Here is a 27,692-nt window from a genome sequence, read left to right on the forward strand (position 1 = left end):
AGATCGTCACCACGTTGGCTTATCGGCGCATGCGCAGTGACAGCTTCTACGACTTCCGGTGGGAAAAATATCGATAACTTTTCAAACTCTACCAAGATTTTTTAAAATGTAAACTATTTATCAAAACGATATTTTTAATTAAATATTTAACATGAATAATTTTAAAATGCTTATAAAAAACTTAAACCTCTTTAAAAATATTATTTTATTATATTATACGAAGAATTAATCTAGTTTCTAGTTGGAGCTGTGATCTGGCTTCTTCTGAAAGGTATGATATAGCTTCTAGTTCAGTGGTTTTTAACCAGGGTTCGATCGAACCCCACGGGTTTTGTGAGTCAATCAGGGGTTCGGCTGAGATCTAGATACACTGTTCAAATTCGACAGCGCGAAATAGGAATAAAGCAGAGTGGTAGCGACCCTTCCCGGCGCCCGGGGACAAACTGTCGATTTGCACCACCCCCTCAAACTTGCCCCCCCCCCCCCCTTTGTAATACAGTGCGTCAAGGCGAGGTAACAACTTACCCTAACATGCCAACTTTGTCAACAACAACAACAAATAAAGTGGTCGGACGAATGTGTACTCTATGAATTGACACGTGTAACGGAATTTAATGGGTGTTAGCGTCCTAACTGCATGATTTGCGATGTCAAGTTGAGCAATTCCAGTCTAGCACCGCATGTTGAGCAATTCTAGTCTAGCACCGCATGTTGAGCAATTCCAGTCTAGCACCGCATGTTGAGCAATTCTAGTCTAGCACCGCATGTTGAGCAATTCCAGTCTAGCACCGCATGTTGAGCAATTCTAGTCTAGCACCGCATGTTGAGCAATTCTAGTCTAGCACCGCATGTTGAGCAATTCTAGTCTAGCACCGTATGTTGAGCAATTCTAGTCTAGCACCGCATGTTGAGTAATTCTAGTCTAGCACCGCATGTTGAGCAATTCTAGTCTAGCACCGCATGTTGAGTAATTCTAGTCTAGCACCGCATGTTGAGCAATTCTAGTCTAGCACCGCATGTTGAGCAATTCTAGTCTAGCACCGCATGTTGAGTAATTCTAGTCTAGCACCGCATGTTGAGCAATTCCAGTCTAGCACCGCATGTTGAGCAATTCTAGTCTAGCACCGCATGTTGAGCAATTCTAGTCTAGCACCGCATGTTGAGTAATTCTAGTCTAGCACCGGCTAAACTAAGAGAACACTTCCTTCTGCTGTATGGAGATGGGAAATACAAGAACACAACGCTCGATGACTTTAAGGTGAAGGTCGCGCATTTCGGAGCTGGTGTCTGAAAGGCAACAGAAACACTGATTTGCAGTAGATTTGTATTATTATATAATTAAAGGTTTGTGTGAAAATAATATTTTAATGATTGTTTTTTTTTAGCACCAGTAAAATATATACTTATGTTGTGAATTTGAAAAAAAAAAATCATATTTTATATTTGCTACAAAGAAAGTTTCGGGGAATGGGGTTATTCAACTGGTGGGGGTTGGGTACTTCCAACAAGGTTTATAACTACTGGTTTAATTATAGTTATTGTCTAGCTTCTAGTTAAAGCCATGGTCTAGCTTCTAGTTAAAGCCATGGTATAGCTTCTAGTTACAGCTATGGTCTAGCTTCTAGTTACAGCTATGGTCTAGCTTCTAGTTACAGCTATGGTCTAGCTTCTAGTTACAGCTATGGTCTAGCTTCTAGTTACAGCTATGGTCTAGCTTCTAGTTACAGCTATGGTCTAGCTTAAAGTTAAAGCTATGGTCTAGCTATGGTCTAGCTTCTAGTTACAGCTATGGTCTAGCTTCTAGTTACAGCTATGGTCTAGCTTAAAGTTAAAGCTATGGTCTAGCTATGGTCTAGCTTCTAGTTACAGCTATGGTCTAGCTTCTAGTTACAGCTATAGTCTAGCTTCTAGTTAAAGTCATGGTCTAGCTTCTAGTTACAGCTATGGTCTAGCTTCTAGTTACAGCTATGGTCTAGCTTCTAGTTACAGCTATGGTCTAGCTTCTAGTTACAGCTATAGTCTAGCTTCTAGTTAAAGCTATGGTCTAGCTTCTAGTTACAGCTATGGTCTAGCTTCTAGTTAAAGCTATGGTCTAGCTTCTAGTTACAGCTATGGTCTAGCTTCTAGTTAAAGCTATGGTCTAGCTTCTAGTTACAGCTATGGTCTAGCTTCTAGTTACAGCTATGGTCTAGCTTAAAGTTAAAGCTATGGTCTAGCTATGGTCTAGCTTCTAGTTACAGCTATGGTCTAGCTTCTAGTTACAGCTATGGTCTAGCTTAAAGTTAAAGCTATGGTCTAGCTATGGTCTAGCTTCTAGTTACAGCTATGGTCTAGCTTCTAGTTACAGCTATAGTCTAGCTTCTAGTTAAAGTCATGGTCTAGCTTCTAGTTACAGCTATGGTCTAGCTTCTAGTTACAGCTATGGTCTAGCTTCTAGTTACAGCTATGGTCTAGCTTCTAGTTACAGCTATAGTCTAGCTTCTAGTTAAAGCTATGGTCTAGCTTCTAGTTACAGCTATGGTCTAGCTTCTAGTTAAAGCTATGGTCTAGCTTCTAGTTACAGCTATGGTCTAGCTTCTAGTTACAGCTATGGTCTAGCTTCTAGTTACAGCTATGGTCTAGCTTCTAGTTACAGCTATAGTCTAGCTTCTAGTTAAAGCTATGGTCTAGCTTCTAGTTACAGCTATGGTCTAGCTTCTAGTTAAAGCTATGGTCTAGCTTCTAGTTACAGCTATGGTCTAGCTTCTAGTTACAGCTATGGTCTAGCTTCTAGTTACAGCTATGGTCTAGCTTCTAGTTACAGCTATGGTCTAGCTTCTAGTTACAGCTATGGTCAAGCTTCTAGTTACAGCTATAGTCTAGCTTTCCCTCAGCTACTATTGTTGTCCAGCTTTCCTCCTGTAGCTAGTGCTACAGCTTGTCTGGAGTCGGCTACTTTTTATGAGGGAGGGGAGGGTGAGAGGTAGGAATCTAACACATCATGGTGTGGTCAACACTGACTACAAAACACGTGCTACAACATCACTGTGTTACTCAACACGTCCCTACATCAGGGACTAGAACTCCGTCAGCACGAAACTGCCCGAGTTATTCCCCGTAAATTGTCATTCTTATATTGTAACTGCGGTGCACTCTCATTTGTTTTATCATTTCTGCTTGTAGTTTTAAACTTAGCCCACCTAGTGGAGCTATTTTTAGTATCACATTTCTAGAAGCTTGTTTGAGTCGGGTTGAAAGATGATATCCTGTAAAGCTGGGCATTGATTTTTTTCTGGACTGTTGTTCCTAGATAAAGCGTAGACAACTCATCAGGAGTGTATTTATTTCAACACGTTGACGCATTAGCAAACCAGGAGAGTGATCTCCCTTATTGCAAAACGTCATTTCCTGTAATTAAAATTCATTCTTGTAAAGGTTACAGTAAAACATATTGAAGCACACACACAAACTATTTTTGGATTAGTTGTTTTTTTTTTTTTTTTTTTTTTTTTTTTTTTTTTTTTTTTTTTTTTTTTGATGAATTTGGTTTTTCAGATTGTTACGCAAAAACTTCCGGTACAACTTTTTAACAAAGCGACGTAAATAATGTTTTATATAGGATAGATCACGGCTACAAGGAAAGTCAAATATCAAGGACTTTGAACGCATATAGTCAAAGCAATAGATGTGCATCATACAGCTTTTATCTGCGATATATGACTGATGATATAACCCCTGTACATGACTTTTGATATAACCTGCATCAATGTTATGACTGACTGGTGATATAACCATTATACATGACTGGTGATATAACTTTTATAAATGACTGAAACTACCATGTATACATGACGATACAACATCCATACATGACTGATGATACAACCACTATATACGACTGATGATACAACCACTATATACGACTGATGATACAACCACTATATACGACTGATGATACAACCACTATATACGACTGATGATACAACCACTATATATGACTGATGATACAACCACTATATACGACTGATGATACAACCACTATATACGACTGATGATACAACCACTATATACGACTGATGATACAACCACTATATACGACTGATGATACAACCACTATATACGACTGATGATACAACCACTATATACGACTGATGATACAACCACTATATACGACTGATGATACAACCACTATATACGACTGATGTTACAACCACTATATACGACTGATGATACAACCACTATATACGACTGATGATACAACCACTATATACGACTGATGATACAACCACTATATACGACTGATGATACAACCACTATATACGACTGATGTTACAACCACTATATACGACTGATGATACAACCACTATATACGACTGATGATACAACCACTATATACGACTGATGATACAACCACTATATACGACTGACTATATAACAATTCAAATGTACTCTCGTCGGTAATAAAGTGAACGTGTTTCTGTGATTGTATGTGTACTCCACGTGTGTGCTGTCGTGTGTGTTGTGTTTTTATGTGTGTTACATATGTGTATGTGTGTGTATGTATGTGTGTATGTGTATGTGTGTGTATGCTTGTGATTTGTGTCTAATTGTGTCTGTGTCTCTGTCTGCATCAGTAGTGTGACGTTTATTGACAACAAACACAAACACAAACAAGTCTAATCAATGGCTTAACTAAGAAAGTAAATCCCCACAGCGTAATTAGGCTCTTAAGCAGCTTAGGTTCTTTCATTAAGGAAAATACTATTAGTCATGATTGCTAGTAATTATCTAATCAAACATTTGTACTGCAGATTTCAGCAACTAAAAAATAAAATATGAATGAAAGTTTTAGACAACTATGTTCGTAGCTTGTAGAAATAATTCTAGTTAGTGCTACATTTAGACAACTACTAGAATACCCGTCATCCGTTGGATAACTGTGGGTTTCGGGGGTCATCCATCAAAAAACATCACGTCTGTCACTCAGAGGCATAGCGACCCTTCCCGGCGCCCGGGGACAAACTTTTCGATTTTAACCCCCCCCCTAGATTTCGATTTTCAACCCCCCCCCCCCTCAAACTTTTGATGTGCACCCCACCCCCCCCCTCACTCAAACTTTCGATTTGAACCCCCCTCAACCTTTCAATTTATTTTTCCAAACCATTTTGGCGCCCCAACATATGTCCCCCCGCCCCCCCCCCGCCCCCCGCCTCCCCTCCCCCCCCCCCCCCCCCCCGCCTCCCCTCCCGCCCCCCCCCCCTCCTCGCTACGCTACTGCAGTGTCACTTATCGTCACAAAAAACAGACCCCACATTCAAAAATATGTTTCTTATCTTTTAAAAACACCGAAAACACCGATTTCGGACTATCCCTTCATATACTGACGTCACATGTGACCTACTCAACTCTACTTCACCTGCCCAGTGTCCCGCCAAGTCTCAGACAACATGTTTTTATCGTTTAAAAAACGATTCCAGCCGAGCATGTCTCTGACCACACTATCCTTTCATATGCTTAGGACAAAGAAACAGATGAACTCTACTTCACCTGCCCTGTATCCTGCCAAGTTCAGATAGGCAACTTTATCATTCACATCTAAAAAAAAAAATTGAATTTACATTAAGTCTAGATCTAGAATTTACATTGAGTCTAGTGACCTACATCTAGGCTAGATTCATAACTTTCCTTCGACAGCTGATCTTTAGATCTAGAGAAATTTATCGTAAAACTAAATGAAAAAGACAGTTGAAAATTGATATAAGTGTTGGAACGTAATAAATACAGCAAACGGACGTATTGTTTAAGTTATAGCCGGCAGAAAATTAGCTTTGTAACGCGTTAAACTTTTGAATGGGCCACAAAGTCTATGATGGAGTCCGCCATTTTTATTGTACCAAAAAAGTAAACACATCAAGGGACGTCACTATCCCCACAAAGTTTATTCAAAGTATTAACATTTTTAAAAAAATACGGTTAATTTAACAATGAATAAATCAATAAATTAATTAACGTCTTTAAATAAATTTGTGATTAACAGTCTGTCTTAAAACAAAAATTTTTCTCTACCTACATACTATTTTACAGCTTTCCACGATGAGTGCAACCATGAGCAATAGTCAATCAGGCAAACAAACAAACAAACAAACAAAAAAACAAATAAATATTCAAACATGTAAACAAACTTGACTTTTAGTAGTATATAGATGTTCGTAGCTTGTAGAAATAATTCTAGTTGGTGCTACATTTAGACAACTATGTTAGTAGATTGTAGAAATAATTCTAGTTGCTTCTAGAAATCATTCTAGTTGGTACAATGGGTTGTCCTTAAATGACCTCATACTCGTAGGGGCGAGGGGGGCCGTAATTTTGTGACGATGTGTGATGAGGGGGAGGGGGGGGGGGTTCAGATGGTGTGACGTCACATTTGTGCATTATAAAAAAAGCAAAGTTAGCAAACGAGTTTTAGCCGTTGTTTCGACTTTTAGAAAACGGTTTTAGTAAATTGTAATAGGAATTGATCAAAACACTTTATGTCGACAGAGTTCTGAAAAGATTTTGGAAAAATATCGATGTTTTAAGAAAAATTCAACAGCAATTTTGAGGTGTGACGTCATTTTAGGGGGGTCTGGCTTTTTGTGACGACGTGTGACGGAGGGGAGGGGGGAGGTAAAAATCGTTTAAAAAGCGTGACGTGATATATGGATGACCCCCAAGTTTAGTTGAAGTTAAATTTAGACAACTACGTTAGTAGCTTGCATAGATCGCGAGTTGTTCCAAGTTTAGTAGATGGTATATTTAGACTATGTTAGTAGCTTGCAGTTGTTCCAAGTTTAGTAGATGGTATATTTAGACTATGTTAGTAGCTTGCAGATATCGCTAATTGTTCCAAGTTTAGTAGATGGTATATTTAGACTATGTTAGTAGCTTGCATAGATCGCGAGTTGTTCCAAGTTTAGTAGATGGTATATTTAGACTATGTTAGTAGCTTGCATAGATCGCGAGTTGTTCCAAGTTTAGTAGATGGTATATTTAGACTATGTTAGTAGCTTGCATAGATCGCTAGTTGTTCCAAGTTTAGTAGATGGTATATTTAGACTATGTTAGTTGTTCCAAGTTTAGTAGATGGTATATTTAGACTATGTTAGTTGTTCCAAGTTTAGTAGATGGTATATTTAGACTATGTTAGTAGCTTGCATAGATCGCGAGTTGTTCCAAGTTTAGTAGATGGTATATTTAGACTATGTTAGTAGCTTGCATAGATCGCGAGTTGTTCCAAGTTTAGTAGATGGTATATTTAGACTATGTTAGTAGCTTGCATAGATCGCTAGTTGTTCCAAGTTTAGTAGATGGTATATTTAGACTATGTTAGTTGTTCCAAGTTTAGTAGATGGTATATTTAGACTATGTTAGTTGTTCCAAGTTTAGTAGATGGTATATTTAGACTATGTTAGTAGCTTGCATAGATCGCGAGTTGTTCCAAGTTTAGTAGATGGTATATTTAGACTATGTTAGTAGCTTGCATAGATCGCGAGTTGTTCCAAGTTTAGTAGATGGTATATTTAGACTATGTTAGTAGCTTGCATAGATCGCTAGTTGTTCCAAGTTTAGTAGATGGTATATTTAGACTATGTTAGTAGCTTGCATAGATCGCTAGTTGTTCCAAGTTTAGTAGATGGTATGTTTAGACTATGTTAGTAGCTTGCAGAGATCGCTAGTTGGTCCAAGTTTAGTAGATGGTATATTTAGACTATGTTAGTAGTTTGCAGAGATCGCTAGTTGTTCCAAGTTTAGTAAATGACACAAACCAACTGCTCATTCCGTTGGTTTTCATGGAAGGGAAGCCATCAGTCACATGATAAAGCTATCAGTCACGTGATGTGTTTATCTAAGGGTGAGTACAAATAGGTCACGTGACTAGCGCAATTTGGAAAAATCTTTTCGGACATCACGGCTAGCGGATAATGGTGAGATAATGTGGGGTGGGGGTGGAGGATGTGGGGGGATAATATGGTGTGGGGGTGGATGGTGTTATGTGGTACATTTGTTTATGATAGGTTGACAGTGGATGGTGTTAAGGGGTACATTTGTTTATGATGGGTCGACGGTACTTTGGTCGGACTAACGGTAAATTAAGACATAAATAATTGATTCAGATCGTTTTAGAGGGACTCCGTGTTGATGGTAAACGCCTTGTTTCGATAGTATTTGCTACTGTATTGACGTGTGACATGTGTATGTCAGTATGACGTGTGTATGTCGGTATGACGTGTGTGTATGTCACAAAGACGTATGTATGTCGAAGTAGAATGACGTAGTAAGCAACACAAAAACGAATTATGTCGCTAGGGAAGAATACGATAGGAATGGTTTACGACATATGGTCGAAAGACACTTGCCTTATGTCGTTTTCCCTTATGGAAGTTATTTTTCAGCTAAACTAAATGGCCACCAAAAATTGTGTTTAAAGAAAACATCTAACATAAACCAACGAACTGATATGGTTTCCGACATTTGAAAACGTATAAAATTCTATTTTTATTTGAGTTTGTACATAAAACTCGTTTACCTTAAGTCTAAGTCATCGATTATAAGCGTTGTTAAACATTGAGGGTTGTAGTGAAATTAAATAGTGACAGTAATTAATATTTAAACCGCGCCTTGGATGTGTGCGTGTGGGGGGGGGGAGAGAGAGATCACCACACAACATAATATCAGCCTCACTCGCTCACCACCACTTGAACCACATCAACACAGTAAATGTGGTGTAATCACCACACGTGCAGTAAATGTGGTGTAACCACCACACGTGCAGTAAATGTGGTGTAACCACATCAACACATCGACTAAATGAGGTGCTAATGACGATTGCCGTAATGTGAAACTGGGTTCTAAAAATAGCAATACTATTTTTTTGAACTTTAATGCTTCCGTCACGTCGTTTAATTTCAAGTTGAATATGTCATCTTCATACGTCTTGTGGCAAAAGTTTATGTCGTCTTCATTTGATGTAAAGGGTGATACGTGAATAAGACGAGTGCCACAAGATGTATGAAGACATATTTTTAGAACACAGTTTCACATTGCGGAAATTGTTAATTAATTAAGGTCTGTTTGGATATGTGTCCTATTCATATGTTAGAGCTTTTTGGACATGTGTCCTTTTTATATATTGGAGCAATTTTGGATGACATCCGTTTGGGCAAATATACTGTCTGGTGCCTTCTGCTGGCATCGGGTAGGTTCATGGGACAGGTGGCATGACAGTTGACAGGTGACATTTGACAGTTGACAGGTGACAGGTGGCAGGTGACAGTTGATAGGTGACAGCCTATGACATACCACACCCAGCAAAGTGGACGCTTAGTTCAGATACTCTAGCCGGACATAAGCCGGCGACCGGCACTCAACCGGCTATTTGCACGTGACCGTACTATACATCCCAGTCCTCCCATCAAGGGAATAAACATCGTGTGTCGCTATAGGAGAGACTAGTCTATGAGACCTTTTCTCTCTGTTATGTTTTGTTTGAAAACAATGCCTTTTATTCCAGTCCAATATTTTTTTATTTGAAATATCTTCCTCCTGTGTACCATCACGTTTTATGATATCAAATATTTTCCAGTTCATGTTTTATTGGACGCAATATTGTCTTTCTTTTCCAGTTCATGTTTTATTGTACGTAATATTGTCTATCTTTTCCAGTTCATGTTTTATTGTACGTATTATTGTCTTTCTTTTCCAGTTCATGTTTTATTGGACGCAATATTGCCTTTCTGATCACATTTATTCTGATCAAATGTCTTATGTGACTCTGTCTGTCTATGTTCCAGTGAATCTAGTCTGTCAGTAAGTAATGTTACATGACAGAAAGTGAATTCATCAGTCAGTGGGTGATGTTTTGATTGGAATTTGATTTATGCAGTGCCATGGGAGACAACTCATCAAAGAAAATCCTGTTTTTGCTACCTCAGACGTCTGACGGTAATGAGGCCGCTATGGCTGTAGCAGACGACAGCTGGCTGTAGATAAACTTGCACGTGCGACCCACGCCAAACGTCATCAGGTCAGACTTTTGGTCTCATCACACCCACACATTATGTCCAGTTTCTGGTTCACACTTCAGCGCTCACACTAGCTACACACACACACACACACACACAACACAAATACACACACTATACAGAAAGATCAACCTACATTTTATATAAAATGAGAATGTCTTACAACTTTAAAAAAAAAAATTTTACAAATTGTGCATAATTTTAAAAATGTAACCAGATTCTAGTTTGAGGCTGAATAACTTGCAACATAAGTTTGAGATCAATAATTTCAGGCGAGTATAGTTTTCACATCCAACATGTACGGCTAGATATACAGGCTGTGTGATTGTTTTTGTACATATAGCATTGGTTTACATTGCCAACACTTGTTGATTCTATTTTAGTGCAACTTTTTGTTGATCTAGTTCTCGCTATAGTACAATTTTATCTAGAGTAAAAAGCTTTACAGTTGTATCTATAGTACAGTGGTATACAGTTTTATCTATAGTACAGAGTTATAGTTTTATCTATAGTACATAGGTATACAGTAGTTGGAATATGGTCAGCGGCGTCATCTTCTATCGTGAACAAAGTTTGACGTCATATTTAGGTGGACAAACGATTGACGTCATTGTTGAGTTCTTCTGTCTAGGGGTTTCAGGACAACACGACGTAAAGCGTACGATACCACAGACTAGATAACATTAATGATAACACTAATGGTGATACTAAATAATACTTAGGTTATAATATATATATATTTATATATATATATATATATATATATATATATATATATATATATATTTATATATATATATATATATATATATACATATATATATATACATATATACATATATATATATTTATACATATATATATATACATATATACATATATACATATATATATATATATATATATATATATATATATATATATATATATATATATATATATATATATATAATACTACAATAATATAATAAATGATACACGAGTTACGACACAAATTACAATACACAATATTTAGCACACCCTTCACCTGACACACCTCACGTGAACACCTCTCGCTCCATGTAAACACACTCAACCAAGGGATACAGCTGTACACAAAAAGAGGGTACTTGTCGTTAGAGCACACAACACACAAATACAATCAGGAGATGCTACGTGTAAGGGACATGTCATAATCACGTGACCGTGTAATTGGGGTGAAGGCCGTCATACAAAATGATAATTGTCTAACAGATCCTGAAGGTCACCACACAAACGTTGACAGACATCACAATGCCCATCCAGCAAGTTGTCCACATCTCGCCCTGACCTTCAATTGTCCCTTGACCAATTTCCTTGATTGAAAAAAAGTTTTCAAACGGGTTCGGGAGTTCGATCCCGTTCTCCAAATGAGCTGATTTTCGAAGAACGATTGCATAACTCTTCCCACTACTTTTTCTCTCCATTTCATATTACCTCCCCTGATCGCCTTATAATAGGGTTGTCTCCCCGCCTGGCCGGGTAATCCGACAAGACGAATGCACGGACCGGCAGAGACCGGCAGAGACCGGCAGAGAATGAAGGTAAGGATGTGATAGAACTGGGCTTAACACGGGGAAGTTTGGGTAATTGCCTGGACCCTAGCTGCAGCCAATCAGGTGGACGCAATCAATATTTGAATCCTCGAGCAAACGGTCAACGGCCGAGGGTTGACCAAACAGCCGAGGGTCGAGGGTTGACCAAACAGCCGAGGGTTGACCAACCAGCCAACGGTCGAGGGTTGATCAACCAACCAACGGTCGAGGGTCGACCAAACAGCCGAGGGTCGAGGGTTGACCAAACAGCCAATGGTCGAGGCTTGATCAAACAGCCAACGGTCAAGGGTTGACCAAACAGCCAATGGTCGAGGCTTGATCAAACAGCCGAGGGTTGAGGGTTGACCAAACAGCCAACGGTCGAGGGTTGACCAAACAGCCCAGGGTCGAGGGTTGACCAACAAGCCAACGGTCGAGGCTTGACCAGACCACAGGGTCACGGTGTTATCTCTAACAACGTCATTTACTGTCACGCCGGTCACGTTGTAAGCTGGTGGAATTGATTGTCACGCTAATTATCTGCTGCACGGTTGACTGAACAGGCTTGTCGTGTAGGTCATGATGTCATCAACAGTTTGGTGTAGATCATGATGTCATCAACAGTTTGGTGTAGGTCATGATGTCATCAACAGTTTGGTGTAGGTCATGATGTCATCAACAGTTTGGTGTAGGTCATCAACAGTTTGGTGTAGGTCATGATGTCATCAACAGTTTGGTGTAGGTCGTGATGTCATCAACAGTTTGGTGTAGGTCATGATGTCATCAACAGTTTGGTGTAGGTCATCAACAGTTTGGTGTAGGTCATGATGTCATCAACAGTTTGGTGTAGGTCATCAACAGTTTGGTGGAGGTCATGATGTCATCAACAGTTTGGTGTAGGTCGTGATGTCATCAACAGTTTGGTGTAGGTCATTATGTCATCAACAGTTTGGTGTAGGTCATGATGTCATCAACAGTTTGGTGTAGGTCATGATGTCATCAACAGTTTGGTGTAGGTCATCAACAGTTTGGTGTAGGTCATGATGTCATCAACAGTTTGGTGTAGGTCATGATGTCATCAACAGTTTGGTGTAGGTCATGATGTCATCAACAGTTTGGTGTAGGTCATGATGTCATCAACAGTTTGATGTAGGTCATGATGTCATCAACAGTTTGGTGTAGGTCATGATGTCATCAACAGTTTGGTGTAGGTCATGATGTCATCAACAGTTTGGTGTAGGTCATGATGTCATCAACAGTTTGGTGTAGGTCATGATGTCATCAACAGTTTGGTGTAGGTCATCAACAGTTTGGTGTAGGTCATCAACAGTTTGGTGTAGGTCATGATGTCATCAACAGTTTGGTGTAGGTCATGATGTCATCAACAGTTTGGTGTAGGTCATCAACAGTTTGGTGTAGGTCATCAACAGTTTGGTGTAGGTCATGATGTCATCAACAGTTTGGTGTAGGTCATGATGTCATCAACAGTTTGGTGTAGGTCATGATGTCATCAACAGTTTGGTGTAGGTCATGATGTCATCAACAGTTTGGTGTAGGTCATGAGGTCATCAACAGTTTGGTGTAGGTCATGATGTCATCAACAGTTTGGTGTAGGTCATCAACAGTTTGGTGTAGGTCATCAACAGTTAGGTGTAGGTCATCAACAGTTTGGTGTAGGTCATGATGTCATCAACAGTTTGGTGTAGGTCATCAACAGTTTGGTGTAGGTCATCAACAGTTTGGTGTAGGTCATGATGTCATCAACAGTTTGGTGTAGGTCATGAGGTCATCAACAGTTTGGTGTAGGTCATGATGTCATCAACAGTTTGGTGTAGGTCATCAACAGTTTGGTGTAGGTCATGATGTCATCAACAGTTTGGTGTAGGTCATGATGTCATCAACAGTTTGGTGTAGGTCATGATGTCATCAACAGCTTGTATCTGTTCGTGACGTCACGTCAACATACAACACATACACATGTTGAAGATACACAGACTTGATGAAGATAAATTGTATCTTTTTGTCAAGTGAAAAGCTTTATTTGTTTTTTCACTGAAGTCCTGAAATATCAGTCGGTATCACACCTAGTCAGTGTTTCTTCCAGACTTTTTTCTCCGGGGGGGGGGGGGGGGGCACTTGAAATTTTCGGGGGGGGGGGCGGTAAACTTTCTTCGGGGGGGGGGGGGGGCGGACACTGTTAAAAGTATATATTTTATATATAAATTATATAAATTTCATTTCGTTCGGGGGGGGGGGGCGGTAAAAATTTTCGGGGGGGGGGGGCTTCGCCCCCGAAGAGATGTCTGGAAGAAACTCTGCACCTAGTCACGTCAACACATCTGTGTACCTGTAACACATCTGTGTAACACATGTGTGTAGCTTCAACACATTTGTGTATTATGTTGACTTGAGTGAGAAAAAAACTTTGCCCACTACTTGGCAAAAAATTGAAAGTTTAATCAAAGATACATAGCAACGTCAAACCTTAACATAATCTAGATTTCTTGCTGTTCTTTTAATCAACAAAATAAGTGGGGGCTTCGTGTTAGGTGAGGGCTACATAATGTGGGGGCTACATGATAAGTGAGGGCTACATAATGTGGGGGCTACATAATGTGGGGGCTACATAATGTGGGGGCTACATGATAAGTGAGGGCTACATAATGTGGGGGCTACATGATATGTGAGGGCTACATAATGTGGGGCTACATGATATGTGAGGGCTACATAATGTGGGGGCTACATGATAAGTGAGGGCTACATAATGTGGGGGCTACATGATAAGTGAGGGCTACATAATGTGGGGGCTACATGATAAGTGAGGGCTACATAATGTGGGGGCTACATAATGTGGGGGCTACATGATATGTGAGGGTTACATAATGTGGGGGCTACATAATGTGGGGGCTACATAATGTGGGGGCTACATGACAGGTGAGAGCAACGTGATAAGTGAAGACTATGGATGTTCTAATCTTAAACTGTTTGATCACATCAACGTATTGGAATATTGGTTTCTTAATTTCGTTAGAAAATGACAAAACTGGATAGGACCTTACTTTATATTACCTCACTTTGTATTATCTTACTTTGTATTACCTTACTTTGTAGGACTTAAGTTTGTAGTTCACACTTTGTATGACTTTTATTTCGACAGAAACTAGCAGTATCTGTTATAGTGCTTATGATTCCCCCCCCCCAATCCCTCATATTGCACGTGCTAACAATATAGTTCGCACGTGTTGTGTTAATGAGTCCAACACCCAACAAACGAATAGACGTCAACAAAATAAAAGACTTTTATTATTTCAAAATAACCTATTAAAATTACCTATTAAAAATTAATCACTTCAAAAAGAAGTTTTCAACGAAAATAAAACAAAAACAAATTAGCCGGCAAGACAAGGTTTATCAAATTTCCTCTTCCGGTTCTATTTTTTCCTGCTGACGCCACAGCGCAGGAATACATGTTCCATCACGCGCTCAGGAAATGAGGCCGCTATTAATCGGCGGTGTGGCCGTGAATTGAATGTTGACAACCATGTTGCTACATGCCGTGTGATTTCATTTTCGTGTGACTGGTGCCAGCGTTGGGTGCTTTACCCCACATCCAGATTTTTTTTTTTGTCGATGTCAACATGTGTCAATGCGCAGTTAGACAAATGTGTTTGTCAATGTCAATATGCGTCAATGCGTAGTTAGACAATTTTTGTCGATGTCAACATGTGTCAATGCGTAGTTAGACAACAAATATTTTTGGTCGATGTCAACATGTGTCAATGTGTAGTTAGACAACATATATCAACAAGTTGGCAAAAAAAACAGATTTAGTTCAAGGAGTAGAAATGGAGGCCCAAGACACAAGCCATTGGCTAAATGTGTGTAGACTGTAGACTAAAGCCAGCTTTAGATCAGTTGTCAGTGAGGTGCAAGCAGCTGGAATGTCGTGGGCCTAACTTGGAGGAACTGTCTTAAACGGAGCCTTAAACGATGCAGATGTGTAGTGGCGTCCTTATGCTTCACAAGGGGTCACAAGGGGTCATCATTCACATAAATGATGACGATGATGACAGTGTCTTAAATGAAATAATGTAATTAAACCAAATGTCTGGTTTTATTAAAGGTATGTTAATGTGACCACGTCAACATGAGATCACGGTCGATATGTGGGTGGCCACATCGATATAATGGACGTTGTGTGGGTGGCCACATCAACATCACGGTCGTTGTGTGGGTGGCCACATCAACATCACGGTCGTTGTGTGGGTGGCCACATCAACATCACGGTCGTTGTGTGGGTGGCCACATCAACATCACGGTCGTTGTGTGGGTGGCCACATCAACATCACGGTCGTTGTGTGGGTGGCCACATCAACATCACGGTCGTTGTGTGGGTGGTATGACGTCATCAACATGAGATCACGGTCGTTGTGTGGGTGGTATGACGTCATCAACATGAGATCACGGTCGATGTGTGGGTGGTATGACGTCATCAACATGAGATCACGGTCGATGTGTGGGTGGCTACATAAACACGAGATCACGGTGGTTGTGTAGACGGTATGACATGTGTTTCCCAAATATTTTGGTCCATTTATCCAGAGCAGGGCGAGTGTGAGAAGTTATCACATACTGGATGGCAACAAGCGGAGATTGGATAGAGGGGTCATAGAGCAGGGGGCGGTGGAGGAGGGGTCAAAGAGGGTGTGGTCGATGGTGTTTGCTTTGTGGAACAAAATTGGAACAGAATTTATCTGTGGCTTTTGTTTGACAAATTGACTGTTATATAGAGTTCATCTCGTATGTTATAAGGGGTTCGGCTGTTTGTTATAATGGGGGTCGACTATGTCCAGCTGTGTTGAGTAGCATCAGGTTGGCTGAGGGTGGGGCCGCTATGTCTGAGGGTGGGACCGCTATGTCCAGCTGTGTTGAGTAGGGTCAGGTTGGCTGAGGGTGGGGCCGCTATGGTTGAGGGTGGGGCCGCTATGGCTGAGGGTGGGGCCGCTATGGCTGAGGGTGGGGCCGCTATGGTTGAGGGTGGGGCCGCTATGGCTGAGGGTGGGGCCGCTATGGCTGAGGGTGGGGCCGCTATGGTTGAGGGTGGGGCCGCTATGGCTGAGGGTGGGGCCGCTATGGCTGAGGGTGGGGCCGCTATGGCTGAGGGTGGGGCCGCTATGGCTGAGGGTGGGGCCGCTATGGTTGAGGGTGGGGCCGCTATGGCTGAGGGTGGGGCCGCTATGGCTGAGGGTGGGGCCGCTATGGCTGAGGGTGGGGCCGCTATGTCCCCCAGCTGTGTTGAGTAGGACCAGGACGGAAATAGCCCTCTAACTGGTGCCAGCACCCGGCCACAGAAAGGAAATGGGAGTTGTTTGTTTTCTGTTTTAGTGAGGGGGGGGACATTCAATGGCGAATAATTTATCAGCACGACCGTGGGGTTGGGGCAGGGGAGGGAGGTTTATACCGTCGTGAGACAAGATAGGCTGAGCAGGTGGGGGGGGGGGGGGCTCTATGGTGGTGTTGAAGGATGTTCGAACTGAGGGGGGGGATATTGCACTGTATTGAGGAAAACCTTAATATCACAAGTTTCCACTGTTATCGATGAGCTTAATATCACAAGTTTCTACTGTTATCGATGAGCTAAATATCACAATGATCCACTGTTATCGATGAGCTAAATATCACAATGATCCACTGTTATAGATGAGCTTAATATCACAAGTTTCCACTGTTATAGATGAGCTTAATATCACAATGATCCACTGTTATCGATGAGCTAAACATCACAATGATCCACTGATATCGATGAGCTTAATATCACAAGTTTCCATTGTTATAGATGAGCTTAATATCACAATGATTCACTGTTATCGATGAGCTAAATATCACAATTATCCACTGATATCGATGAGCTTAATATCACAAGTTTCCACTGTTATAGATGTGCTTAATATCACAAGTTTCCACTGTTATAGATGAGCTTAATATCACAATGATCCACTGTTATCGATGAGCTAAATATCACAATGATCCACTGTTATAGATGAGCTTAATATCACAAGTTTCCACTGTTATAGATGTGCACTACTGTAGGTGCAGTAGATTAGCACCTGCCTTTGTACTGGTGCTTTGTGAAAACATTTTAAAGACACGTCACTTGTTGGGGTTATGACAATGTGACATAGCGTCACATATGGTGACATACCGTGACATAGCGTGACAAAATGTGAAATATCGTGACACATCCTGACATTTCTAAGTGTTTGACATTAGCGCTGTATGGCAAGTATGTGACGAAACAAATCAAAATGGAAAGGCGTGACAAAATGCTACAACACCACAAAATGTGACAACACCACAAAATGTGACAACACCACAACATGTGACAACACCACAACATGTGACAACACCACAAAATGTGACAACACCACAAAATGTGACAACACCACATAATGTGTCATATATTAAAATCTAAATATTCCCAAAACACTGGGGGTGGGGAGCGGGTGGGAGGGGCTGGGGGTGTTAAGACAAGCATCATGTTAAGGGGAGGGGGAGGTGAAGAGAACAGGTTCTCACCATCCCCCACCCAACTGAATCACGCACCAGACAGAACGGCCTCAACAACAAACAAAAAAATCGGATCTGATGGCTGAGCTAAGATTTTTTCATCAATTCTGGATTTTCCCATTTTTCTTGAATTGATGTGATAATTATGAATTATTTTCAATTATCTCTGCAGTAATTGAATACATAATTAGAGCGTTGATGTAATTAATATCAATGTTTAATTCTGTTAATTTCTGTTTACACGCAGAGTGATCCTAAACAGATGTTTGGAGCTGGTTGAATAGCGTGTAGCTGGTACCCGCTGTGGTGAGTAGACCACACTAAACGGTGTCTTACAACTCTGACTGGGACCTTGACCCCTGACCCGGCCAGTGTCTGCTGACCCCCACTGTCACAACAATGAACGGTTGTAGTGTCCCTCGTCTGGTGAGTGTGTTGGTACTCACCCCGTGACCTGACTGGAGAGTGAAACCTGCTATAGGCTGTGTTCTATGTGTTCACGTCTGATTGGGGGTGACGTCACAATCCTAGCCCCACCAGCCCTTCACTCACCTAAAGGTACTGCACGTGACCTACGGATCCCACACAGAGAAGAGTGGTGAAGGGGGGGTGTCAATCCTTTGGTCTCTGATGAACTTAATGATAACATAGTAGATCAGATGTATCACCTTTCAGAAAATCTTACACCTACTCGGAAAGTCCGAAACTCACTGAAAAGGCCGGCGGCGTAAAGAAAAAAATCACAACCAACTACAAAAGCCCACAACTCAACAAAAGCCCACAACTCAACAAAAGCCCACAACTCAACAAACGCCCACACCTCAACAAAAGCCCACACCTCAACAAACGCCCACAAAAACTGGCCTAATGAAATTGCTCGGTGCAGCAAGGCGGTCGCTACAAAAGCGACAACTGATGAGAAACAGGAAAAGATAACTCGGTTAATAATGATTTCATTTTTTTTTTCATAATTCCAACTTATGATCTTCGTTTACATGACGCGAACCTCGTGGGGTGTGAAGGGGGGCGGGGAAAAAGATTTTCCAGCCGTGTGGGTAGAGTCACGTGATTTACTAAACTCACACTTCTTTATCCGCGAGTGTGTGGGATTTTTTTTTTGTTACAGAACTGGAATAATTTCAAGGAAACAACTTCAAAACGTGCTTGACCCACTTGTTGCAAGCGATTGGATTTTTGTCACGCTAACTGACTCCGTGACATGCAACTGTTTGCTGAGTTTTGGGAGGCAATCTTGACGTTAAATGTGTATCACACACAACTGTCTTTAACACATGTGTCATTGATGGCTTGAAACACACACAAACTTGACGTTAAATGTGTATCACACACAGCTGTCTTTAACACACGTGTCATTGATGGCTTGAAACACATCCTACATGTGAGAATTTTTTTACTGCTGGTAATTTAAAATTTATAACTAAGTAAACTTCTAAAATGTTTTAAACTGCAGATAGTATTAAACTGCTGGTAAAGTATTTAACTTCTCGTAAACTTTTAAAATGCAGGTCAAGTTTTAAACTGCTGGTAAAATATTAAACTTCTCGTAAAGTATTGAACTGCTGGTAAAGTATTAAACTTCTCTTAAAGTTTTAAACTGCTAGCACGCGTCAGTAGACCTGATGGTCCAGATTTAAACTACTCTATATATAGACAACTCATTTATAAAATAATTATCATTAAAAAAGTTTTAAAAAACCCACGTTTTCTGATTGAACTAAAAAGTAGAAAATAAATGCTATACATCACAATAATGCAAGCGATCACTCTACTATAAGCGATGAAAAACGTGGGGCGCCGAAGTAAAAGTTTTTTATCGGTCATTGTTAATATAAGATGTAAAAGTTATATTACTATTGATTAGATAATACTATTGATTTATATTAGGGAGCTTGTAGAGAGTCAACAGTATTAGAAACTCTAAGAAAATCACGGCGCCCCACGTTTTTCATCGCTTATAGTAGAGTGATCGCTTGCATTATTGTGATATAGCATTTATTTTCTACTTTTTAGTTCAATCAGAAAACGTGGGTTTTTTAAAACTTTTTTAATGATAATTATTTTCTACTTTTTAGTCATTGTCTGTTTGTTTGCTTTAAAATCTTGCTATCGATTTTATCTTTTCGCATTCACTTTTTTTTTGGGTAAACGAAGACAACTCGTAAAAAACACGTGCCTTGAACCCGTGTCGAGTGGGTTAGCAATCGTGTGCCCAACCACTCGACCATATCGTCTCCCCCATACTGGCCACCAGTTGTTACGTTCTGGTTGTTTGTACACAAACACCGCGTGACAACTACTCAGTAAGCAAAAAGAGGGAGAGTACCGAACCTTGTTTTCATCAAATTACAATTACTGGGTTATGTCCCTTTTTCCCCACGTTTTTTGTACAATTATATAGCGGTTTAAAATGATCAATAAAATGTTTCCATGGATCAATTTAGTAATAATAACAATTGAATATTCTATTGTCATCGGAAACAAAGCTTCCCTGAAAATTTCAGCGCGCTAGCTAACTGGAAAGTGCCCGAAATTTCGATCGCAAGATTTGATTGGAAAGACGCGAAAGCAAGTTAAAGAAAACGTGGGAATTAAGTGACTGTTTGTGGTGACACCAACTAAGTAGAGGTGATACAGACTTAGTAGAGGTGACACCGACTAGGTAAAGGTGACACCGACTAAGTAGAGGTGACACAGACTAAGTAGAGGTGACACCAAGCTATGACGAGACACCCTGACACCGACTAAGCAGAGGTGACACCAACTAATCTATGACGACTAGCAAGTCACCATCAGTTGGATCAGGTCTATCCTGGGCTAACTCAATTCTCATCCCCGCCCAAATCATAACTGAGTTAAGGCTAGTGTGCGGCTGGTTGTTTTACAAGAACAAAAATATGGAACCTCGTTTTGAAATTTAGATTAGACTTTATTTTTTTCTACAACAACCCTCGATCTGGCCTAAGTAGTTTAGACACGGTTATCACGTGACTTTTTATACCACATGTTTGAGTATGACACCAGAAACGGCAGCTGGATGTCTGCAGAGAACAGTGTCGATTGTTTGTGTGTCGGTTGTTCTGATAGTCGGTTGTTATGTATGTCGGTTGTTATGTGGGTCGGTTGTTATGTGTGTCGGTTGTTTTGTGGGTCGGTTGTTTTGTGGGTCGGTTGTTCTGTCAGTCTGCTGTTTTTTGGCAGGGCTAGGGCAAGTTGATGAATTAATTGAATGCTGCCACAAATTGTCCACAAGAGTTTAATGAATTGCCCACTGACCACGACAGTCTGACACATTACCCACTGACCACGACAGTCCGACATATTCCCCACTGACCACGACAGTCCGACATATTCCCACGACAGTCCGACATATTCCCCACTGACCACAACAGTCCGACATATTCCCACGACAGTCCGACATATTCCCACGACAGTCCGACATATTCCCACGACAGTCCGACACATTCCCCACTGACCACGACAGTCCGACACATTCCCCACTGACCACGACAGTCCGACATATTCCCACGACAGTCCGACATATTCCCACGACAGTCCGACATATTCCCACGACAGTCCGACATATTCCCACGACAGTCCGACACATTCCCCACTGACCACGACAGTCCGACATATTCCCACGACAGTCCGACATATTCCCACGACAGTCCGACACATTCCCACGACAGTCCGACATATTCCCACGACAGTCCGACACATTCCCCACTGACCACGACAGTCCGACATATTCCCACGACAGTCCGACATATTCCCACGACAGTCCGACATATTCCCCACTGACCACGACAGTCCGACATATTCCCACGACAGTCCGACACATTCCCCACTGACCACGACAGTCCGACACATTCCCCACTGACCACGACAGTCCGACATATTCCCCACTGACCACGACAGTCCGACATATTCCCACGACAGTCCGACATATTCCCACGACAGTCCGACATATTCCCACGACAGTCCGACATATTCCCCACTGACCACGACAGTCCGACATATTCCCCACTGACCACGACAGTCCGACACATTCCCCACTGACCACGACAGTCCGACATATACCCCACTGACCACGACAGTCCGACATATTCCCACGACAGTCCGACATATTCCCACGACAGTCCGACATATTCCCCACTGACCACGACAGTCCGATATATTCCCACGACAGTCCGACATATTCCCCACTGACCACGACAGTCCGACATATTCCCACGATAGTCCGACATATTCCCCACTGACCACGACAGTCCGACATATTCCCCACTGACCACGACAGTCCGACATATTCCCACGACAGTCCGATATATTCCCCACTGACCACGACAGTCCGACATATTCCCCACTGACCACGACAGTCCGACATATTCCCACGACAGTCCGATATATTCCCACGACAGTCCGATATATTCCCCACTGACCACGACAGTCCGACATATTCCCACGATAGTCCGACATATTCCCCACTGACCACGACAGTCCGACATATTCCCCACTGACCACGACAGTCCGACATATTCCCACGACAGTCCGATATATTCCCCACTGACCACGACAGTCCGACATATTCCCCACTGACCACGACAGTCCGACATATTCCCACGACAGTCCGATATATTCCCCACTGACCACGACAGTCCGACATATTCCCCACTGACCACGACAGTCCGACATATTCCCACGACAGTCCGATATATTCCCCACTGACCACGACAGTCCGACACATTCCCCACTGACCACGACAGTCCGACATATTCCCACGACAGTCCGATATATTCCCACGACAGTCCGACATATTCCCCACTGACCACGACAGTCCGACATATTCCCCACTGACCACGACAGTCCGACATATTCCCACGACAGTCCGATATATTCCCCACTGACCACGACAGTCCTTCCCTCCCCCTCCACCGTACACTCACTACGACCCACGCTGACCCAGGAAGTGCAATGACCTGAAGATTCAGCCATTCCCGGCACGAACCTTACGGACTGGCCAATCTTAACGGCCATCTCATCTCTTCATAGGCCGGATCAAGGGAGACAATGTATAAATAAAGTCCGATAACTCCCCGAGAAATAATGAATGAGTGGCTCAAGCGTCCCCCCAACAATTGACGGGTTTCTTGTGTTCTGCTAGTGCATGACGGTCAGGGGGGCGTGTTGGATTCGTCTGTCAACCTTCATACACATGACAGATCACGCTCCTAAGATGACGTCATCGACTCGGATGTAAATCACACAATATTTAAGGGCCTAATTAAACACGAGAATGGGGGCCGTTGGCGAATGAGGTCACGCGATTTGAAGAGCAGTTGTCTCCCGTTTCCCGAGTGGTTACGTCACACGACGCCAGAGCTTCTGGCTCAGCTCAAATTGAGTTACATACCCCCCACCCCACCCCACCCATACCCCCGCCCCCACCCATACCCCCCTCCCCACCCATACCCCCTCACTATAAAAACAAAGTCTCAGTAAGTCTGGATCATTTATTTTGTTGACGTTTCTGAATCCAAGAAAAAAGGCGTAGCGTTCTTGGTTACTGGGACATTGCTAATGTTTACGTCAAACATCGCTACCTACTTTCGTGTGGGGCTACAGAAAACATTACCAGCGTATTAAAACAACTCACGCTGTCTACTTGTGAGAGAATTCTCAGGTTTTTCACAATGGCATTCATCATAGCCCTGAAGTTGGTTTACGGTCAACAGCGAAATGAGTGTTATATAAGTAGATCGCACTCTGTACCAGATGAGTGTTGTACCAGTTGAGTGTTGTACCACATACGTTTTGTACCAGATTATTGTTGTACCAGTTGAGTGTTGTACCAGTTGAGTCTTGTACCAGATGAGTGTTGTACCAGTTGAGTGTTGTACCAGATGATTGTTGTACCAGTTGAGTGTTGTACCAGTTGAGTGTTGTACCAGTTGAGTGTTGTACCAGTTGAGTGTTGTACAAGTTGAGTGTTGTACCAGATGAGTGTTGTACCAGATGAGTGTTGTACCAGATGAGTGTTGTACCAGTTGAGTGTTGTACCGCATTGTGTTGTACCAAATGAGTGTTGTACCAGATGAGTGTTGTACCGCATTGTGTTGTACCAGATGAGTGTTGTACCAGATGAGTGTTGTACCAGTTGAATGTTGTACCTGATTGTGTTGTACCACATTGTGTTGTACCAGATTATGTTGTACCACATTGTGTTGTACCAGATTATGTTGTACCAGATTGTGTTGTACCAGATGAGTGTTGTACCAGTTGAGTGTTGTACCAGTTGAATGTTGTACCTGATGAGTGTTGTACCAGTTGAGTGTTGTACCAGTTGAATGTTGTACCTGATGAGTGTTGTACCAGTTGAGTGTTGTACCAGTTGAATGTTGTACCTGATTGTGTTGTACCAATTGAGTGTTGTACCAGTTGAGTGTTGTACCAGATGAGTGTTGTACCAGTTGAGTGTTGTACCAGTTGAATGTTGTACCAGATGAGTGTTGTACCAGATGAGTGTGTGTTGTACCTGATTGTGTTGTACCAATTGAGTGTTGTACCAGATGAGTGTTGTACCAGTTGAGTGTTGTACCAGTTGAGTGTTGTAACAGTTGAATGTTGTACCAGATGAGTGTTGTACCAGATGAGTGTTGTACCAGATGAGTGTTGTACCACATTGTGTTGTACCAGATTATGTTGTACCACATTGTGTTGTACCAGATTGTATTGTACCAGATTATGTTGTACCACATTGTGTTGTACCAGATTGTATTGTACCAGATTATGTTGTACCACATTGTGTTGTACCAGATTGTATTGTACCAGATGAGTGTTGTACCAGATTGTGTTGTACCAGATGAATGTTGTACCAGTTGTGTGTTGTACCAGATTGTGTTGTACCAGATGAGTGTTGTACCAGATGAGTGTTGTACCAGATTGTGTTGTACCAGATGAGTGTTGTACCTGATTGTGTTGTACCAGATTTTCTTGTACCAGTTGAGTGTTGTACCAGTTGAGTGTTGTACCAGATGAGTATTGTACCAGATGAGTGTTGTACCAGATGAGTGTTGTACCAGTTGAGTGTTGTACCAGATGAGTGTTGTACCAGATGAGTGTTGTACCAGATGAGTGTGTGTTGTACCTGATTGTGTTGTACCAGATGAGTGTTAGACCAGATTATGTTGTACCAGATGAGTGTTGTACCAAATGAGTGTTGTACCAGATTGTGTTGTACCAGTTGAGTGTTGTACCAGATGAGTGTTGTACCAGTTGAGTGTTGTACCAGATGAGTGTTGTACCAGATGAGTGTTGTACCAGATTGTATTGTACCAGATTGTGTTGTACCAGATTGTGTTGTACCAGATGAGTGTTGTACCAGATGAGTGTTGTACCAGATGAGTGTTGTACCAGATTGTATTGTACCAGATTGTGTTGTACCAGATTGTGTTGTACCAGATGAATGTTGTACCAGATGAGTGTTGTACCAGATTTTGTTGTACCAGATTTTGTTGTACCTGATTGTGTTGTACCAGATTTTCTTGTACCAGTTGAGTGTTGTACCAGATGAATGTTGTACCAGATTGTGTTGTACCAGATGAATGTTGTACCAGATGAGTGTTGTACCAGATTTTGTTGTACCAGATTTTGTTGTACCTGATTGTGTTGTACCAGATTTTCGTGTACCAGTTGAGTGTTGTACCAGATGAATGTTCTACCAGATGAGTGTTGTACCAGATGAATGTTGTTACAGATGAGTGTTGTACCAGATGAGTGTTGTACCAGATGAGTGTTGTACCAGATTGTGTTGTACCAGATTGTGTTGTACCAGATTGTGTTGTACCAGATGAATGTTGTACCAGATGAGTGTTGTACCAGATTTTGTTGTACCAGATTTTGTTGTACCTGATTGTGTTGTACCAGATTTTCTTGTACCAGTTGAGTGTTGTACCAGATGAATGTTGTACCAGATGAGTGTTGTACCAGATGAATGTTGTACCAGATGAGTGTTGTACCAGATGAGTGTTGTACCAGATGAGTGTTGTACCAGATTGTGTTGTACCAGATTGTGTTGTACCAGATTGTGTTGTACCAGATGAATGTTGTACCAGATGAGTGTTGTACCAGATTTTGTTGTACCAGATTTTGTTGTACCTGATTGTGTTGTACCAGATTTTCTTGTACCAGTTGAGTGTTGTACCAGATGAATGTTGTACCAGATGAGTGTTGTACCAGATGAATGTTGTACCAGATGAGTGTTGTACCAGATGAGTGTTGTACCAGATGAGTGTTGTACCAGATTGTGTTGTATCAGATTGTGTTGTACCAGATTGTGTTGTACCAGATGAATGTTGTACCAGATGAGTGTTGTACCAAATGAGTGTTGTACCAGATTGTGTTGTACCAGATTGTGTTGTACCAGTTGAGTGTTGTACCAGATGAGTGTTGTACCAGTTGAGTAATGTACCCGATTGTGTTGTACCAGATGAATGTTGTACCAGATGAGTGTTGTACCAGATTTTGTTGTACCAGATTTTGTTGTACCTGATTGTGTTGTACCAGATTTTCTTGTACCAGTTGAGTGTTGTACCAGATGAATGTTGTACCAGATTGTGTTGTACCAGATGAATGTTGTACCAGATGAGTGTTGTACCAGATTTTGTTGTACCAGATTTTGTTGTACCTGATTGTGTTGTACCAGATTTTCTTGTACCAGTTGAGTGTTGTACCAGATGAATGTTGTACCAGATGAGTGTTGTACCAGATGAGTGTTGTACCAGTTGAGTGTTGTACCAGATTGTGTTGTACCAGATTGTGTTGTACCAGATGAATGTTGTACCAGATGAGTGTTGTACCAGATTTTGTTGTACCAGATTTTGTTGTACCTGATTGTTGTACCAGATTTTCTTGTACCAGATGAATGTTGTACCAGATGAGTGTTGTACCAAATGAGTGTTGTACCAGATTGTGTTGTACCAGATTGTGTTGTACCAGTTGAGTGTTGTACCAGATGAGTGTTGTACCAGTTGAGTGTTGTACCAGATTGTGTTGTACCAGATGAATGTTGTACCAGATGAGTGTTGTACCAGATTTTGTTGTACCAGATTTTGTTGTACCTGATTGTGTTGTACCAGATTTTCTTGTACCAGTTGAGTGTTGTACCAGATGAATGTTGTACCAGATTGTGTTGTACCAGATGAATGTTGTACCAGATGAGTGTTGTACCAGATTTTGTTGTACCAGATTTTGTTGTACCTGATTGTGTTGTACCAGATTTTCTTGTACCAGTTGAGTGTTGTACCAGATGAATGTTGTACCAGATGAGTGTTGTACCAGATGAGTGTTGTACCAGTTGAGTGTTGTACCAGATTGTGTTGTACCAGATTGTGTTGTACCAGATGAATGTTGTACCAGATGAGTGTTGTACCAGATTTTGTTGTACCAGATTTTGTTGTACCTGATTGTGTTGTACCAGATTTTCTTGTACCAGTTGAGTGTTGTACCAGATGAATGT

General features: G+C 41.5%; 1 protein-coding gene across 1 annotated transcript; it reads left to right on the forward strand.

Moving 5' to 3' along the window:
- The first annotated feature begins 16,557 nt into the window (after positions 1-16,557).
- LOC131947732 (uncharacterized) lies at positions 16,558-16,896 on the forward strand. The gene has a single exon (XM_059309018.1). The coding sequence runs from the start codon at positions 16,558-16,560 to the stop codon at positions 16,894-16,896; it is 339 nt and encodes a 112-aa protein (XP_059165001.1).
- Positions 16,897-27,692: the final 10,796 nt, after the last annotated feature.

Source organism: Physella acuta, unplaced genomic scaffold (genome assembly GCF_028476545.2).
Source record: "Physella acuta isolate Inbredline_101_S28 unplaced genomic scaffold, ASM2847654v3 ptg000058l, whole genome shotgun sequence".
Taxonomy (NCBI): domain Eukaryota; kingdom Metazoa; phylum Mollusca; class Gastropoda; family Physidae; genus Physella; species Physella acuta.